General features: G+C 37.2%; 1 protein-coding gene across 2 annotated transcripts in view; it reads right to left on the bottom strand.

Moving 5' to 3' along the window:
• NCKAP1 (NCK associated protein 1) overlaps window positions 1–20,933 on the bottom strand; it is a 106,561-nt gene that overhangs the window by 68,772 nt on the left and 16,856 nt on the right. For both annotated transcript variants that reach the window (XM_055572004.1, XM_055572005.1), the window contains exons 3-4: window positions 483–575; window positions 269–325 (exon numbers count right to left, since the gene is read on the bottom strand). In XM_055572004.1, the coding sequence (XP_055427979.1) occupies window positions 269–325; window positions 483–575 (150 nt within the window). The remainder of the gene's footprint in view (window positions 1–268; window positions 326–482; window positions 576–20,933) is intronic.

Here is a 20,933-nt window from a genome sequence, read left to right as displayed (position 1 = left end):
AACCTTTTAAAATTGAGCCTATTAAAATAAAATACTAAAATTAACAACTATTTCCCAATATGTACAAGATTTATATTCAATGACAATCAAATAAGTAAAAAGAGAGATACAGTATAACTCCTTACCTTAAAAAATAAAGCCAAATTCAATGCTGAAATTTTATATACTAATCATATAAATTATCTCTAAAAAAAAGCATTTGATCCCCTTAGTTGTACTACTAGAAGCAGAGAGAAGAATTAGAAGTTTTTCTGAAAATTATACGTACAATGTCAAAGAAGACTTGGCAAACATCAATAGTATTCAGCAATTCACAAACATGGTCCTGAAAACAAAAGTTTATTTTAATCTTTTACTTATATGACTACTACTAAATTCAGAAAACACATACTTTATTATCCACAAGTGACAGAACAATTTATACAATTAACAAATATCAATTTATCTCGGAAATATTAAACTGTATGTATTAAAATACATACCTTAAATTCCATAACATCTACAAATGTGAAGTAATATAATGCCAGATTTTTCAGAATCTCTGATTTTTCTTTCTGCAGTTGTGCAAGCTGTTGCTGTGAAAACAAAATTAGAATGCACTGTTTACTGTGAACAAAATTATTATGTTTAATACAAACTATCTTCTTTTATGATTACTATATGAAAGCACAAGCTTTTAGAACAATATTTCTAGATGATTAAGGCTCTTTTAAAAAACCAAAATACTTGAAACAGCAACTTCTAAATAGTGGCCAGCAACTGACAGTGTGAGGCTATAAAACCAATCAAAGTGGATTAGTACCAAACTGCACTACTATTAAGGAAAACTGGAAAGTTAGAAAAAAAACTATCAAATGAACTCTTAAAAAAAAAAAAACTAAAAGCAACTCATGAGCATGATCACATTACTAAAAGTGGGAGAAAAGAAGGTGAAAAATATTATAACTTACACTACAAAAAACAATATGCTTTATAAATTCGGAACTTACCAAAAAGAACATCCAGGCAAAGCCACGTTACGCATGCAAAATAAAATGTAGATACAAACATAAAATACAGTAACGGTTCCCTGACCAGATCCACAAAACACAATAATACATTAAAGAAAAGCAAAAATCACAACAACAAAAAAGAAATGAGAAAGAAGCAAAACTAGAGTTAAGACGCATAAACATATGAAGAGGGAAATGTGAATACAAAAGACAAACATTATTTCAATCAACTGTATTATTAAATTTACAAAAGTCCTAAGTTTTTTTTTAAAACAACTATTAATATAACTTCTGATAGAACCCAGCCATACTGGACATGTATGCAGTAAACCATAAGTCTGCCAAACTTCAACACAATCATCTAGAACTATCTGATATTCTGAATGTAGCCTACAGAATAGAAATGTCCACATCATGTAGAAACTGGTTAGAAGAGGAGGATCTCAGCCTCACCGCAAATCAGAATCTGCCATTTAACAATATACCCAGGTGATCTGAATTTATGTTAAACATAATTTACCTAGGACATTAGAAAACCAGAAAATATGAGAAAATGGTTCAAAATATCAAACTGGCTATCAAAGGCCATCCAGTTTTAAGACCTTACTGCAGTTCTTACTGCCATCTAACACAGGAGAGTTGGGGGTAGGGGTGCCTCCACACATTATGGTAAGTCAGAAAATTCTTAACAGTAAGCACAACATCAAAGGATTAAAAATATACCTATTAAAAGGCTATTTACAGTAGCAAGCACAGCGTTCTGGTAGACTCTACTACTATACAGTACCCTAAATACTGCAGTCCCTGCTGCTGCTGCTGCTAAGTCGCTGCAGTCGTGTCCCACTCTATGAGGACATTTTAAAAAAAGTATAAACAAAGTTTATACTTTGTTATACTCTACTTCCCCTTAAAACCAGGCAAACCGAGGTATATACTTACAGTGATGTGTGTAACTGTTCTAGCTTTAGCTGTGTTACTAGTTGACTGTATTTCTAACAATATATCTATTTCAAAACAATTCTATATTTATATGCACGCTTTTAATCATTACCACTCACAACAGCAAGCAGATACTTAATTTAAAATGATTCTATTCCCTCAGACGATACTACCTTTACCTTGTTCAACAACATTTAACATTTATAATTGATATCAATCCTTTTTCCTGCTTTTCAGTACTTAAAATTTTAATTTTGAAATGTAACAGGTGAAAGTAAACTCCTAATAGGATAAAAAGCAAAAATATAACTTGGTTGCTGCTGGGTTTATATTTATAGTGCCTCCTTTCAATTTTGGTGTCTAGTTTGAACAAAAAATGACAGATTACCATCTTATTATGGGCCCTAATGACCTTTTATACAAATTCTAATTTTGCATATTAAGAAACTAATGCCACAGAACTTAAAAGAGCCTTCCCCAAAGTTATATACCTAGTTAATATGAACGTGCCAGGATTAAAATTTCACATCCATACTCCTAATAAAGTGTTCTTCCTACCATTTCACATGGAGGTGGGGAGGATTTCATCCCCACTCCCATCTTCTTTTTTAACAGTAAAATCTCATCATGGTCTCAATTTCTTATTACAATGTATTTCCCCCAAATTGTATATAACTACCCTCTACTGTATATTGTCACCTTGCTTATTTAACTTACATGCAGAGTACATCATGCGAAATGCCAGGCTGGATGAATCACAAGCTGGAATCAAGATTATGGGGGAAATACCAACAACCTCAGAAATGCAGATGATACTTACTCTAATGGCAGAAAGAGAAGAACTAAAGAGCCTCTTGATGAGGGAGAAAGAGGACAGTGAAAAAGCTGGCTTAAAACTCAACATTCAGAAAACTAAGATCATGGCATCTGGTCCCATCACTTCACGGCAAATAGATGGGGAAACAATGGAAACAATGAGAGACTTTATTTTCCTGGGCTCCAAAATCACTGCAGATGATGACTGCAGCCATGAAATTAAAAGACGCTTGCTTCTCGGAAGGAAAGCTATGACAAACTTAGGCAGAATATTAAAAAGCAAAGACATCACATTGCTGACAAAGGTCCATATAGTCAAAGCTATGGTTTTTCTAGTAGTCTGACAATGATCTGTATGGTCCAATGTCTGTATGGACATGAGAGGTGGACCATTAACGAAGGCTGAGTGCCGAAGAATTGATGTTTTCCAATTGTGGTACTGGAGAAGACTCTTGAGAGTCCTTGGACTGCAAGGAGATCAAACCAGTCCATCCTAAAGGAAATCAACCCTGAATACTCATTGGAAGGACTGATGCTGAAGTTGAAGCTCCAATACTTTGGCAATCTGATGTGATGAGCCAACTCATTGGAAAAGACCCTGACACTGGGAAAGATTGAGGAAAGGAGAAGAAGGGGGCGACAGAGGATGAGATGGTTGGATGGCATCACTGATTCAATGGACATGAGTCTGAGCAAACTCTGAGAGATTCTGTAGGACAAGGAAGCCTGGGATGCTGCAGTTGATGGGTAGCAAAGAGCTGGACATGACTTAGCGACTGAACAACATCAACAAAGCCTCTACACTGGTTAAAACAAATTTACTGAACTAATTATATATGAATTCAAAATAATTATTCAAGTTTTTAAAGCTCTACATACCTTTGTCTAAATATACCTTCCAATCTAAATTTTCCCTACATCCATTCACAGACTATACTAAGTAGCTAAAACAAACTATCCACTATTGTATATAAATGTCTCACATTTTCTATACTGTTTCCTCTATGGATATGTCCAAATTCCACTACTTATACATGTCCAAATCTCACTATTCCTAAATTACTCAATTTAAATGTTAACCCCATTTTCAAGAAACCATCCCTGATTGAACTGCTTCCCTTGATGTAAATAACACCTCCCTCTTCTAAATGTGTTGTTTCTAATAATTATCACTTTCTACCTTGTATCATAGTTCTCTCCAGCACCGTGAGGCAATGTGCCAAACTCCACAGCCTGTATCATACAGCTGTGCACAAAAATATCCAATAAAAATCTATCAAATGAGTGATCAGGACAAACTGAAAAGACCATTATTTGCTGTATAACTCAGGGAACTCAAAGCAGGCCTCTGTATCCACCTACAAGGGTGGGTGCAGAGGGAGGTAGAAGTGAGGGTCAAGAGGGAGGGGACATATGTATACCCATGGCTGATTCGTGTTGCTGTTTGGCAGAAACCAACACAATTCTATAAAGCCATTATCCTTCAATTAAAAAAATAAATTTAAAATTAAAAAGAAAAAGACCTTTATATGGCAGTGTCAGATAACGTTTTAGTAAGTTAATACTAGCCAGCCCACCTCTTATTGTGAAATCATGGCTAAATAACTTAACCTCTCACAGTCTAATACCCTCAATATTAAAATAGGAGCTGATGTGGGCAGTTTAGCCAAGACAATGTACAGGGCACCCAGAAGCTGCTCATTAATTAATAAGTGAATAACAGAAGACACTCACAGACCACTTCTTCAAAATGAGCAAAAAATAAAGCTATTTAAAATAATCTCAATACTACTCATAGTATCCTAAAAAGAGCTGATATTAACTGAGCATGCTGTCTTTCACAGGTAGTGTTCTAAAAAATGTGCAAGTATTTTACATGATCCTCTCAACATCTCTATAAAAAGTTACAATTATGTTCCCTATTTAACAAAAATAAATTCCATAAAGTTCTACGTGAAAAATCAACTATAACAACAAAGAATAAAAGTGTCTACAACTCTTGGACTTCAACTGCAAAAAATATTCCATTTTCATTTTTAAAGTGGAAGAGAGCAGACACTACCGAAAAGTATTTAACTTCTAGGTTCAACATCCAGAACAAGTCCTCTACCTCCCATCTCATTATTTCATAGTAAATAAAAAGTAGGAAATGGTTAAGAATATAATCAGTAATAGACCATAGAAAAGTACAATTTTGAGAAGGTAAGATTCTATTTGCTAACACTTTAAAAGCATATCATGGATACATGGGTTAAATATATTACCAAAATACCTGTACAGTGCTTTCATTAAAGTTTTTAACTGTGGACCATTATTCTTAAAATTCAAAGTAAAAACAAAATAAACAGGATAAACAGCCATGCAGATCACAAAATAAGATCATATCTCTTCAATGAAAAATACTGGTAATTAATCTTTGTACAATGAAAAAGCATTTTCTACACAAAATTTAAGTATCTTAAAAACTGATTGAGGGACTCCCCTGGTGGCGCAGAATCTACCTGCCAATGCAAGTAGATCCCTGGTCTGCAGATTCCACATGCCACAGACCAACAAGGCCCATGCACGTAGAGCCGGTGCTCGCAACAAGAGAAGCCCTGAGAGAAGAGGCCTGTGCACCGCAACGAAGACCCAGTGCAACCATAAACAAACAATTTTTTTTTAAACTGATTGAAATTTAGTATTTACTAGCTTTCATTCTTTCAGAGAAAAGATACTAACAAATTACGATAAGGAACCAATGACAAAGAGAGCTAACTCACAGACTTTCAATATAAAGGAAAGTGACCGAAGTCCTTATTTACCTATGTCAATTATTCTTTCATCATCTAAACTGCTTATGCATAATAAACAGCTTTTCTTGACCTAAAATATACTAGTATTTTATTCCTCTTAAAAAAACAACCAAGTACAGAAGTTTGGTTTAGAGAAGGCTTTGTTCAATTTCTTAGTAGATATTCTAAACCAGGTTTTTTAAAATAAGAGTGCAGAGAGACTATTTGGTAAACCTCCTTTAAGGAACGGTCCTGCCACCACTCTGTAATCAACACTCATAGCACAGCAGCCTCCTGACAGGTCTCTGTATTCTGCTCTTGCCTCTTCAGCCTTCTCCACATAGCAACAGGAGAGTGGACATTCAAGGCAACACACTACCCTGAAGAGAGGATCCCAGTGAAGGAGAATGGGGCGACAGAGGATGAGCTGTTTGGATGGCATCACCGACTCAATGGACATTAGTTTGAGCAACTAATGGAGTCCATGGGGTCACAAAGAGCTGGACAAGACATAGCAACTGAACAACAGCAATACAAGATATTAACAATGGGTAAAGAGTATAATGTGAATTCATTATACTATTTTTGTTCAAGTCTAATATTATTTCAAAATAAAGGGCTTTTAAAAAATTCTAATAGTCTCTCATCACACTTAAAATACAAACTCCTTACCAATGTCTCAATAAAATCTAAATAGGACCCCTGCCTGTCTCCACAACTTCATCTCCCCTCATACTCCTCCAGCTTCTCTCAGTAGCTGTCATACAGTCTGCATGCTGTGCTCATCAAATACATTCACCAAGGCTGGCCCCACCCCATACCTTTGCACTTGCTCGTTACCAGGTCTGGAATGTTCTTCACTTCTCATAGCTCAATCTTTCAGTTCAGAGAAGCCATTGTGGAGCACTTATCTAAGATAATCTTCTCACCCACGTTACTCTCTTAATTCCTTATCCTGCTTTCTATTTCTTCCTACTACTTATCTTCAAATAAAACACTTTAGTTGTTTGTTGTCTCACATCCCAACTTGAATTGAAATTCCACAGATGCAAGGTTTGTTTTATTTCATGCTGTTATCTCCAAGGTCTAGAGTATTAGAACGTAGCAGATATCCTTTAAATAAATAAATAAATGATCAAGTTTCTCCACAGAAAAATCATGAAATCAATTTTTACACTGCACTGCTAACTATAAATGAACACAATATCAGTATCAATTCACGTCTCATGAGTTCATATATCCTAATACAGAGTGATGATTTAATCCCCTGAATAAATCTCTGTTGGGTAAAATACTTCATTATGTTCTTACAAGATAAAAAATGAGAAACATCTAAAGAGAATTACATACTCGTATCAAATATACATAAATCTCCCAAGAGTACATGAAAATCCAAATTAACACCAAGATTAGTCATTTCTTAAAAAGGTTCATGGGACCTTATCAAACTTTCCTTTTATCATATACAAATAATTCTACTGGCATTCACTATTTCAGAAATGCATTTTTCTGAGCAAAAGGTAGTAAGTAAATTCTAGGGAAAGTTTTCCTAACACCTAGTAAAAATGCATGATCGAGTGTTTAATATTTGTTACTAAACAATCTTCATAACTGCTTTTCAAGGTTCATTTTTTAAAATTATGGTAAAACACAGCATGAAATGCATCACTCAGGTCACATTTGATAAGTGTGTAGTTCACACTTACAGAGACATTTGCATCGTTGTGCAGCCATCACCCTCATCTACCTCCAGAATTTTTGTCATCTTCCCAATCAAGGCACATTCTTATCATTTTCCAGATATAGAAACAGACTAGAAAAGGGTAATACGTTAATATAGATAATCAAATTTCAAAGTTCAACATACCTCTTCAATACACTTCAAAATTCAAGTTGCCATACAATGACAAAAGGAGTATAGGAATAAGTAAAGCTAATGCTATTTTCTTCTCAGAAAATACTTCTATTTAATTGTAGTTTCATCAATCTCACAGATTGAACTTCTAAGAGCTCTAATTCAACCTGTTCATTTTATACATTAAAGCAACATTTTTCAAGTATATATTGGCATCTGTTCAATTCTGAAAAGCAGAGTTTTGTTTTTTAAAGAACCGAAACACCAAAAAAATTAAAGGTTGTAGCCATGCCTCTTTGCAATAGAACTTTCCTGTTCCTCTCATCACGAGTCTATTTTCCCACCCTTACCATCTCAGGGAGCCTTGAGACTTGCTTTGACGAATGGAAAACAAGGAAAATGATACTCTTATAACTTACAAAGCCTTATAGCTTCATATTTTGTTCTTTTTTAGGACACTGTCCTGAAGTGTCACGAGCAAGCTTGAAATATCGTGTCCCACCGAAAGAGAGGTTCAACATGCTGCTATCCCAACAGGCCCCATGCCTCAGCCACCCACCAGATGAATGCAGCTGTGACCTAAGACTGGTGAGACCTGCAGAGGAACTGCCTGAGCAACCTCAGAGTAAGAAATAAGATGTTGCTGTTTTAAGACTATTAAGATTTCAGGTGGTCTGTTATATAGCACTAGGTAGGGAAACAAGACTAATATAAAGTTTAATAAAATAAATTAAAATAGTCTTTATTTCACTACCTGAGCATGATAACTTGCACCAGGAAAAATCTTGGAAATCTAAGATTTCTGGTTACAAGATGGTTGAAATAACACAAACTGATGAAACTAATTTTAAGTATTAGAAAAGCACTAATTATATACCCCAGTATAGTGTGGTCAATCAGGTCTAACATCTTTATAAAAGATATCACACTGTGTTAAGGAAAATACAATTCACCTCAATTCAGTTCAGTTTCTCAGTCATGTCCGACTCTTTGCGACCCCATGAACCACAGCACCCCAGGCCTCCCTGTCCATCACCAACTCCTGGAATTTACCCAAACTCATGTCTATTGAGTCGGTGATGCCATCCAACCATCTCACCCTCTGTCATCCCCTTCTCCTCCTGCCTTCAATCTTTCCCAACATCAGAGTCTTTTCAAACAAGTCAGTTCTTCGCATCAGGTGGCCAAAGTATTGGAGTTTCAGCCTCAGCAACAGTCCTTCCAGTGAACACCCAGGACTGATCTCCTTTAGGATGGACTGGTTGGATCTCCTTGCAGTCTAAGTGACTCTCAAGAGTCTTCACCCAGTTCAAAAGCATCAATTCTTCTGCGCTGAGCCCTCTCTATAGTCCAACTCTCACATCCATACATGACCACTGGAAAAAACATAGCCTTGACTAGACGGACCTTTGTTGACAAGGTAATGTCTCTGCTTTTTAATATGCCGTCTAGGTTGGTCATAACTTTCATTCCAAGGAGTAAGCGTCTTTTAATTTCATGGCTGCAATCACCATCTACAGTGATTTTGGAGCCCAGAAAAATAAAGTCTGACACTGTTTCCACTGTTTCCCCATCTAACTGTCATGAAGTGATGGGACCAGATGCCATGATCTTCGTTTTCTGAATGCTGAGCTTTAAGCCAACTTTTTCACGCTCCTCTTTCACTTTCATAAAGAAGCCCTGTAGTTCTTCTTAACTTTCTGCCATAAGGGTGGTGTCATCTGCATATCTGAGGTTTTGATATTTCTCCCGGCAATCTTGATTCCAGCTTGTGCTTCATCCAGGCCAGAGTGTCTCATGATGTACTCTGCATATAAGTTAAATAAGCAGGGTGACAATATACAGCCTTGATGTACTCCTTTTCCTATTTGGAACCAGTCTGTTGGTCCATGTCCAGTTCTAACTGTTGCTTCCTGACCTGCATACAGGTTTCTCAAGAGGCAGGTCAGGTGGTCTGGTATTCCCATTACTTTCAGAATTTTCCACAATTTATAGTGATCCACACAAAGGCTTTGGCATAGTCAATAAAGCAGAAATAGATATTTTTCTGGAACTCTCTTGCTTTTTCCACGATCCAGCGGATGTTGGCAATTTGATCTCTGGTTCCTCTGCCTTTTCTAAAACCTTCGATTTCTTTTCCTAAAACCAGCTTGAACATCTGGAAGTTCACGGTTCACGTATTGCTGAAGCCTGGCTTGGAGAATTTTGAGCATTACTTTACTAGCGTGTGAGATGAGTGCCATTGTACGGTAGTTTGAGGATTCTTTGGGACTGGAATGAAAACTGACCCAGTCCTGTGGCCACTGCTGAGTTTTCCAAATTTGCTGACATATTGAGTGCAGCACTTTCATAGCATCATCTTTTAGGATTTGAAATAGCTCAACTGGAATTCCATCACCTCCACTAGCTTTGTTCATAGTGATGCTTCCTAAGGCCCACTTGACTTCACATTCCAGGATGTCTGGCTCTAGCTGAGTGATCACACCATCATGATTATCTGGGTTGTGAAGATCTTTTTTGCACAGTTCTTCTGTGTATTCTTGCCACCTCTTCTTAATTCTTCTGCTTCTATTAGGTCCATACCATTTCTATCCTTTATTGAGCCCATCTTTGCATGAAATGTTCCCTTGGTACCTCTAATTTTCTTGAAGAGATTTCTAGTCTTTCCTGTTCTAAAGGCACCATTTTCCATTATGAATGAAAATGTAAATGAAGCTAATCCCTTTACACTCAATTTTAATAACAGTCTTTAAAAGTTTTTCAAATATGTGATTAGCTTGTTTTCATAACCTAGGTCTAGTTAGGCTTTTCTTACTCGTTAGACGTCATAATTGTAACTGATAATTATACTGCACTGTTTATGTCAAGACGGCCTCATGTGCTGTTGGTATGTGCAAGGCAGCATGACAACATTACAGAGTCCTCGCCAGCTATACTTTTCACTTTTTAATTTTATTTCTTTTTCTATCAATTATCGTTTACTCCTGATGAAAGTACCTTTTAACATCAATGCTTTGGAAAATATATTTTTCACAATTTTACCTAGGTAAACTCAACAAGCTTGGGCACAGGGAAAACCGAAAAGCTTATTTCTGAATAAACTTCACTTTTTATAAACTACTATTTCTGGTTACTCAAAATAATTTGTTTTTTTTTTTACAGGTTTACTGAGGTATAATTTATATATCATAAATTCATCTATCAATTAAATAACTGAAAATTAAATAATTGTAGTAAGTTCATAAGAGTTGTACAACCACCAACCCTACCCAGTTTTAGAACATTTACATTATCCCAAAAAGTTCTCTTGTGCCCATTTACAGTTAATACCATTCTCGCCTCCAGTCCTAATACTGATCTGCTTTCTGCCTCAATAAATTTGCTTTTTCCAGACATACCCTATAAAATGAAATCATATATAAACTTTTTACAACCAGCTTCTTTCATTTAGCCTAATGTTTCTGCAGTTCATCCATGCTATAACATGTGTTGGTAGCTTGTTCCTTTTAATTGCTAAATAGTGATCCATTAAATGCATATACCAATTTAGTTTATTCATCAATTGCTGGGCATTTGAATTACTTTCATTTTTAAGCTATTTTGAACAATGAATGCTGCTAATAAACATAGCCATGTGTGGACATGTAAAGTACTTTCATTTTTCTTGAGCAGATTCCTAGAAGTGGTATTGCTTCCTTCTGAGTTCTCAAGTGCAACTCAGAGAGGCATGTGATAAGAAAAGTAACCTCTAGATAAGAGTCAAGTTACTGTAATTATATACTATGTATTTATTCAACCAATACCCCAACCTGATATTGTATTGTCAGACACTGTTGGAGGAGCTGGGGATAAAATGCTGACCCTGGCCCTAAATGAACATACAATCTAGTGAGGAATATTTATGTAGGTATACAGGTAACTCTTCCTTTTTTTAAGGTATATACAGTTTTAAAATCTGGTTATACCACAACTAACTTACAGGTGCAAGGTTCAAAGCTGGTGAAAATTTGTGATGATTAATTCCCACTTTCCCTTCAAGACAGAGACCCTCGTCAACTTGTAATAACGTAAAAGAAGTTTAAAGGAAAAAACAACCCATACACAAAATGCTATAAGACTATAACAAGAAAGGTCAGAGCTTCAAAGGGTAGTAAAGATGATGAGCAAGATGGAGAAAATTAAAGAGGGCCTTACCCTCAAGGATTATTTTTGTTATTTGATTACATGATGACAGAGAGTGGAGGCTCATATTAGACTGCCTCAATCAGGAGGCCTGTAAAGAGGAATAAAGTTGATGCTTAAGCTGTCTTGCATTCTTTCTGACCTTTCTGGACATCTGATGTTCTTGGGAGATTTGGAGTTAGGATGAAGTGGTGTCAATGAGAGAATAATTCCCACTTGATACCTGATCTTTTAATACCCACTTTCTAATACCACCCTAATACCCACTTAATACCCTGAAAGTGAAAGTCACTCAGTGGTGTCTGACTCTTTGTGACCCTGTGGACTATACAGTCCATGGAATTCTCTAGGCCAGAATTCTGGAGTGGATAGCCTTTCTCTTCTCCAGGGGATCTTCCCAACCCAGGGATTGAACCAGGTCTCACACATTGCAGGAAGATGTTTTACCAACTGAGCCACAAGAAAAGCCCAGGCAGGGTAGGGTACCCTACCTTCATCAATTCTTTGAACTCAGAGGAAGCTCCCACCCACACACTCTACTACTCTTTCTTGAAAACATACTATCTCATGTTCAGTCTCCCCTTTTATCCATCTTAAGATCAACCGGCCCATCATTGTAGTACTCCCTTGTAACTCTCTGCCTCTGTCATACTTGCCAGATAAAACCCACAATAGAAGAAAGCCTATACCTATGCTCTGACTCCGTCTCAACCTGAATTCACTATCACCAACCCTAAATGAGTTGCAACATTATGCCATTTTCACCATCAATTCCCTCTCCCAACTCTCCTCAGTGATTATGCAACTCCTCCTCTCTCTCAATAATGCCTCTTCAACTTGATTCTTAGGTTAATGCTTGCCTAAATGGCAACCCACTCCAGTACTCTTGCCTGGAAAATCCCATGGATGGAGGAGTCCGTTGGGCTGCCGTCCATGGGGTCGCTAAGAGTTGGATACGACTAAGCGTCTTCACTTTCACTTTTCACTTTCATGCATTGGAGAAGGAAATGGCAACCCACTCCAGTATTCTTGCCTGGAGAATCCCAGGGACAGGGGAGCCTGGTGGGCTGCCATCTATGGGGTCGCACAGAGTTGGACACGACTAAAGCGACTTAGCAGCAGCAGCAAGCCGGACCTTATATATATAGCTGGCTATTCAACATCTCCGTTCAGACTTCTAGTAGGTCTCTCAAACTTAACATATCTAATATTGAGCTTACTGAGTACTATCCCTTCTATAATCGAACCCTAAGTAATCTTATTTCGTCATCCCAGTAAATCTTGATATTTCCTAATCGAAAAACTTTAGGTCTTAAATTTCTCACTGTTTTATATACCCCATACCCAATGCATCAGCAAATAACTGTAGGCTCTGTCTTCAAAACATCCAGAATATGAACATTTCTCACCTTTACCACCCTAGGCCATGCCACACTCAGCTCTTTCAATGACTACAAATTGCCTAATCAGCTTCTCTGTTTCTACCTCTGTTTTTTCTCCAGACTATTTCTCAATCCAGCAACCACAGTGACCATAGGTATATCACTTCATTCCTCTATTACTCTTCTACAATAATATCTCAAGAGTAACTAACCAAAGTCCTTACTATGTTTGAGAAAGCCCTTTATGATCTGCCTACCCCTTCAACCATTGTCCTTATCTCCTACCACTATCTCCCAGCTCCTTCCCCACGGGGGACTCTGGCCTACCTCCCATTCCCTGAACAAGTCAGGTATGCTCCCACCTGAGCTTCTGCCACTGCTGCTCGCTAAACACAGAAGGCTCCTCCCCCAGCTCACCTCACATCCTCCTAACTTTAAATCTCCGCCCTGCTGTCTCCTGAGTAAGGCCTTTCTCAGGTCAAGTCAATTAGCATATCCCCATTATCACTCTGGAGAACGCAAAGGCACCCTACTCCAGTACTCTTGCCTGGAAAATCCCATGGACGGAGGAGCCTGGTAGGCTGCAGTCCATGGGGTCGCTAAGAGTTGGACACAACTGAGCGACTTCACTTTGACTTTTCACTTTCATGCACTGGAGAAGGAAATGGCAACCCACTCCAGTATTCTTGCCTAGAGAATCCCAGGGATGGGGGAGCCTGGTGAGTTGCCGGCTATGGGGTCGCACAGAGTCTTGGACATGACTGAAGCGACTTAGCAGCAGCAGCATTATCACTCTTCGTTCTTTTTAGAACTCATCTCTACCTGGCAATATGTTCCTATTCTAATCGATCTCTGTCCAGAAGAGTATAACCTACAAGACCAGTGATGTGATTTATTTGCTGCTGGATTCCCTCTCCCAGAATAGGACTCAGCTAATAGAAGGCACCCAGTAAACGTTTTAAATAAATAAAACTATGGGAACACATACAAGCGGTACTTAACCTAATTAGAAAGGGTTAGAAAAAGCTTCTCCGAAATGGTGACATTTAAGGATAGACCTGAAAGACAAGTAGAATTGGCCTAGTGAAAGAATATGGTAGAGAAAGATTTTTCTAGATAATAAAAATAACAAAAGGCTAGAGGCAAGAGAAAGAATGGCCGTTTGTGCCATCAAAGTGTACAAATACCTCTCCCCAAATAAAATACTGCTTTAAAAATAGTCTATTCACCCAATGAGGAAAATGAGGGCTAACACAGTATACTATCCTATATATTCCTGGCCAAAGACCATTAGGGTATGTATTTAAAACAGTATTAGCCAAGATGAGTGCTAAGAAGAACAAAAGTAAAACAAATATTTTGCAACATCTGTTATTTATTCCCTTATAGTTCCTTTTGCTATCTTTGATTTTAGAGCTTGGCAAATAACTTTTGATTTGACAAAAGGTAAAACTGGACTGGCCGTGAAAAACAATAATCACATACCATGTCAAAGGTACTCAAAGGATACCAGGTTAAAAGTGGCCAAAGGCCCCTTCAAAGAAATGACTCAAGAAAACAAAACTAAAGATCAACAATACCACTAGGTTTGGTAACATACTTTGCTGTTATGAAGGAAATCATAAGCATCATTGCAGTCAAAGGGATTAGCTAACAACATCTGGAAGATGGCTGAAAAACTCACAAGATACAACTTTAGGAAATTTTAAGAAAATGAATAAATAATTGCAAATTGGCAGGAATGCATCTCCTTGGGGACTATGCTATGAAACCCCAAGACAAGGCTCACTGGCCCTTTTATCTGCTGAAAAACTGACAGCATCCTTATTATTGTAGTTTAGTATAATTAGAACATACAATGCACAAGACACAAAATAAGGTGATTTTAAAACATATGTGTTTTGGGATCACAAGAACCACCCTTGGGAATATGACAAAAGCTGAAAAATACACTGACACATCAACTCTGTATACAATTTCAGGGGATTCCCAAACTCTATCAAATTCAGTGTGAAAGTTCAGTCAGTCAGTCAGCTCAGTTGCTCAGTCATCTCTGACTCTTTGCGACCCCATGGACTGCAGCACGCCAGGCTTCCCAGTCCATCACCAACTCCCCAGAGCTTGCTCAAACTCATGTCCATCGAGTCAGTAATGCCATTCAACTATCTCATCCTCTGTCGTCCCCTTCTCCTCCGGCCTTCAATCTTTCCCAGATTCAGGGTCTTTTTCAAGAGTCAGTTCTTCGCATCAGGTGGCCAAAATATTTGGAATTTCAGCTTCTGCATCAGTCCTTCCAATGAATATTCAGAACTGACTGCCTTTAGGACTGACTGGTTGGATCTCCTTGCAGTCCAAGGGACTCTCAAGAGTCTTCTCCAACACCACAGTTCAAAACCATCAATTCTTTCACGCTCAGCTTTCTTTATAGTCCAACTCTCACATCCACACATGACTACTGGAAAAACCATAGCTCTGACTAGACAGACCTTTGTCAGCAAAGTAATGTCTCTGCTTTTTAATACACTGTCTAGGTTGGTCATAGCTTTTCTTCCAAGAAGCAAGCATCTTTTAATTTCATGGCAGCAGTCACCATCTGCAGTGATTTTGGAGCCCCCCAAAAATAACGTCTCTCACTGTTTTGTTTCCCTATCTACTTGCCATGAAGTGATGGGACCGGATGCCATGATCTTCGTTTTCTGAATGTTGAGTTTTAAGCCAGCTTTTTCACTCTCCTCTTTCACTTTCATCAAGAGGCTCTTTAGTTCTTCTTCACTTTCTGCCATAAGCGTAATGTCATCTGCATATCTGAGGTTATTGGTATTTCTCCCCACAACCTTGATTCCAGCTTGTGCTTCATCCAGCCCAGCATTTCTCATGATGTACTCTGCATATAAGTTAAATAAGCAAGGTGACAATATACAGCCTTGACGTACTCCTTTCCCAATTTGGAACCAGTCTGTTGTTCCATGTCCGGTTCTAACTGTTGCTTCTTGACCTGCACACAGATTTCTCAGGAGGCAGGTAAGGTGGTCTGGTATTCCCATCTCTTGAAGAATTTTCCAAAGTTTGTTGTGATCTACACAGTCAAAGGCTTTGTGAGAACCAATACACTTGGGATAATAAAGAGAAATATATCCCGGGATGAAAGCTATGCAGCAGGCTTATGAAAATTGTCCAGAGGAAAGTTGGAAGGCAGAGGGTTATAGGAGAGTGGGCTCCAGAAAAAAAGGAAAGCGTATAGAAAGGTGGCATGAATTTTAGACTGGATAAATTTTAACATTCTATAAAGAAAACTAATTCAGGAAAGTAATAATATTTATCTATGGAACAAATTTAACTGTGAAATAGTTCTGGAAGACAGAATCCATTGCATTTTGATAATAAATATATATATAAATACACGTCATATAAACATATTATATTATTTGGACTTCTAAGAAAGTCCAAAGTGTGATAATGGAGTGAAGCAATGTAAAGCAAACATTCAGGTCTTTGCCAATTATTTTAACTTTTAGAATCAACATATAATTTAATCTCAGAACACTATATGATTACAGGACCAAAGGAAAGCATTAACAATTCTGGAAACATGAAAGTATAAATGACCAAGGTTGATGTTATAAATATAGAGAAATACACTATTTAAAGTTTAAAAAGGAAGTAACCAACGAAATAAAAATATTAACCAAAAAAAACCATCAAACATCAGGAAGAGGGGAGAGGATAGAGGAGGGGAGGAAACAAATGAGCTAAATCCTCATATTTTGTAACAAAGAATTAACAGATGCTATCTAAAGTTGGCAAATAAATATATAAAAGAATGAGCATATTTCTTATAATTCTGGAGGTAACCTCTAGATATACTAAAAATATAGGTTCCCCTGAGAAATATGAGCAGGATAGGAAAGACTGGAATAGGATTACATACACTCACATTTCATCCTAAATTCTTCTAGACTATTTAATTATGATATATTCATGTTAGCATGGTAAAAATTAAAAGAAAAAAAAAAAAGCCAGTTTAGGTAGGTCTTTAGTGCTGATGCAATTCCTGCCAGCACTTGACCTATTTCAAATAGTTTTTAAATATATCAAAGCAAGGTTTACTTGTTTTTTCTATTGAGGGGTTCACTCTTTTATTAATTTTCTTTCTTATTTAAGCTAAAAATAAAGAATATTACATGTGGAAGAGATATTAATTGAATGTTGATCACACTTTTAAAAAAGAATATAGACACAAGTTAGTTCTCATTGTATTAAAATTTCTTGAATTTTCGTCAAAATCAAGTATCTCTTTTAAGTTTCCATGAGGATACATACATACTTCTTTAAAAAAGTATACATCATCAAAACTGTTACATTACTTTTACTGTAAGATGATTCGTTCTATAATCAAAGTATTATTTGCTAGCCTACTACATTCAAGTCAACAGAGATTGAAAGATGGGTGCATGGAAAACAGAGGAGTGAGGTTTCACAAATAAAGAGATTACTTTTGTTTTGCTTCCCCTAGTGGAGGCTGGAAGAAAGGAAGGAGGGGAGTAACAGGAGGGACTGGGAGGCATGAAAAGCCTTGATGGGATCATTACAGCACTTCACTTGTCAGAGCAGGACTCACAGATCTGAAAGGATACGTTCAGAAGACATTAAAAGACAGTATTAAAAGTGACAAACCCTCAACGACCAGTGTAACATTTTGTAAAAGTTAGAGGGGTTTCTGAAGGTTCTAGGTTTAGGTAACCAAGTGAATTGTAATGATTCAAAACAAAGAATACAGAAAAGACACAGAATGCAAGATAATCATGTGTTCAACACTGGACACAAAGTGTGATGTTCAGGTTGTGGAGCTGTCCAAAGTGTAACTATACACAGTATATTACTAGATAGTATAGTATCTAGCATATTACTTAGTTGATAATATACTATTTAGATGAAGCCATGAAAGTAAAATGTTTTCTTACATACATATATTGCAGGAAGTGAAAAAAAAGGTCATTGAGAAATATCTATATGAAAACAGCTGGTAGAAAAAAAAAGTGAAGCAGACCTAAAAGTTAGAGACGTAATATAAATAAAAGCTTCCATTTTTCAAAAGCAATGTGTTACACAAGTCTGCTGAGTGGTAAAACCAAAACTCTAATTTTCGTTTGTTGTCCATCTTTTTAACCAATATAGTACCACCATGATGGAAGCCATTACAAGACAAGTAATGCCCATTTTAGAGACTAACTAGGAATAAGCAAGTTTCCTTACCCTTTCCTTCTAACTCCTGACTAAACCACAGAGCATGTGTCAAGAGCCTCCCCATACCCCCAAAACATATTTATGCTTTTAAGAAGCTGGAGCTCCACTAAAAAGTACAATTATTTTTATAGCTAATAACATAAAGTGTTTTAAAGTGTTGGTAAATTTGGATCTTGACATAGTTATAGACAGTATTTGAATAAATGAAAGCTAGCTAAGTTAACGGAGAAGACATTGGCAACCCACTCCAGCACTCTTGCCTGGAAAATCCCATGGACGGAGGAGCCTGGTAGGCTGCAGTCCATGGGGTCACTAAGAGTCAGACACGACTGAGCGACTTCACTTTCACTTTTCACTTTCATGCATTGGAGAAGGAAGTGGCAACCCACTCCAGTGTTCTTGCCTGGAGAATCCCAGGGACGGGGGAGCCTGGTGGGCTGCCGTCTATGGGGTCACACAGAGTCGGACACAATTGAAGCTACTTAGCAGCAGCAGCAGCAGCTAAGTTAAAGCTTATCAATTAGGTTCATTTACTCGTTATTTACTGTCTCTCATGAGCCAAGCACTAGGGATAAAATGGCGTCTAAAAACAGACTTTAACGCTGTGCCTCTGAACAAACTGTGATGAAATTATGACACTTTTAGAGTTGCTTTGTCTTGTCTTGAGTGACCTTGTAAGCTACTTAATTAAAAATGTTTATTGCATATAATAGCATCTTGTAATACTGTGCTCCAAGAAAGAGGAAATAAACAATAAGTATAACACAAATATTCCTCTAAGTTTGAAAGCTTAACTTCAAATTATTTCAATAATGGCCTATACCTAAGTCCAGAATCCCTGTATTATTGTACCACCCCACTCACTAATAATGTCTTCATTCTTAGGGAGTTAAGACCTAACTAAACAAACATAAGACAGTAATTTATATCATTTTCTCCTTAATTTGGGAATCAAATTGAAAGTTTTATACTAAATGTACAATAAATAAGAAAATTCCTTAATGATACTTTTGAGCCAGATATTTTTACAGTTTTAAACTAGCTTTTAGATGTAAATACAGCATAGGAAGAAAGGGGGGAATTGTTTTTAGAAGTTTAGGGGAAAAATTTCTTAAAAGTTTTAATATACACCTGAACATTAGCTTTAAGAATTTCTTGGGCAAAACAACTTTTACCTATTGATAAAATAAGGAGTTTCTACTCTTTTATTCATCCAGGGAAATAACAGATTTCCCTCTGTATGTTCATAAGAAATCTATGAGAAACAAACCATAAATTCATTTGACAGTTATACTTTCAAAATAATGGAAGATATGGTACAGACAAATAACCTCTCAGCTCAGAAATGTTTTCCTTATCTAAATTAAATAAGAAAATCTATAAAGCCTATTAAAATATATAGCCAGGGGCTTCCCTGGTGGTCCAGTGGTTATGAATCTGCCTGCCAATGAAGGGCACATGGGTTTGATCCCTGGTCCTGAAGATTCCACATGTGAAGGGGCAACTAAGCCCATGCGTTACAACCACTGAGTCCACTTGCCCTAGAACCCATGCACCACAACAAAAGAAATCACCAGGTGAGAGGCCCGCCTGCTGCAACTAGAGAGTGGCCTCTGCTCGCAGCAACCACAGAAAGCTCACTCACAGTAGCCAAGATAAATAAATAGTAGCCAAAAATAAATAAATAAATCTTAATTAAACACACACACACACACACACTCACACTGTTCAGTCATAAGTCGTGTCTGACTCTTTGTGACCCCCATGGGCCCTTCAGGCTCCTCTGCCCATGAGGTTCTCCAGGCAAGAATACTGGAGTGGGTTGCCATGTCCTTCTCCACAAATATATATTTTATATATATATACCCTGGCATATATTAGACACTCAATTAAGTAGCTGCTATAATAAAACTGGCTTTTATTTATACGAATTTTATTTAATTGACTGCTTTGAAGCATATAGGGCATTTAATTCAACACCATGATCCAGGAAAAAAAAATCACATTCCTTGGTATGGACTCTCCCTACGTCCAAAATTGGGGGTGGGATAGAATTTGTAAATTTACAACTGGTCACAACTACACAAGACAGTAAAAGTGACTCAACAGATTCAACATCATCACTACTGAAGCCATGTTAGGAACCAATCCTATCAGTTGGCACTGCCCTCCTTCACTGTATACGAGATATCTGTGTGCTCCCAGTTTCTACTGGATTTAAAAGTATGGAAGCTGGCACAAGAGCAGATACCTGAGAAACAATAGAAAAAAAATCAACAATTTTTCGCTGCAAAATAAGACTGGCTTTTTTTAAGGATCATTTTAGAAACTTGAAAGCAAAAAATTTGCTGAATTTTCTACTGAAACAATCTTTCTGTGACTGCCTTTTCCGAAACTGGGGACAAGTGGTGCTTGTGTAACATGCATGAAAACAGAAATACTGCTCATCAGTAATTCTCCTTGATCCCGGAGATAATACAAGCATGCTCTATAGCACATATCTCTACAATGGCCCAAAGACCAGGAATAAGAAGAGAAAAAAGGCAACTGTGATGTCAATACCATTTCTTCAGTGTATTTAGCCAGAAATCGGTAAGCTCCGATCATCCCAGACACTACTGTCATTCCCCGTCCTTATACTTTAACCACTTCTCTAGAATTAAAAAATTACAAGATGAAATCCCTCATTTCCTAACCTAGACTCGCTAGGAACTTCTCATGAGGATTTTAGCATGCCCAAATCAAAACT

The sequence above is a fragment of the Bubalus kerabau genome, chromosome 3 (assembly GCF_029407905.1).
Source record: "Bubalus kerabau isolate K-KA32 ecotype Philippines breed swamp buffalo chromosome 3, PCC_UOA_SB_1v2, whole genome shotgun sequence".
Lineage (NCBI taxonomy): Eukaryota > Metazoa > Chordata > Mammalia > Artiodactyla > Bovidae > Bubalus > Bubalus kerabau.
Note: the sequence above shows the minus strand (reverse complement) of the source record. Positions and strands in the feature narration are given on the sequence as shown.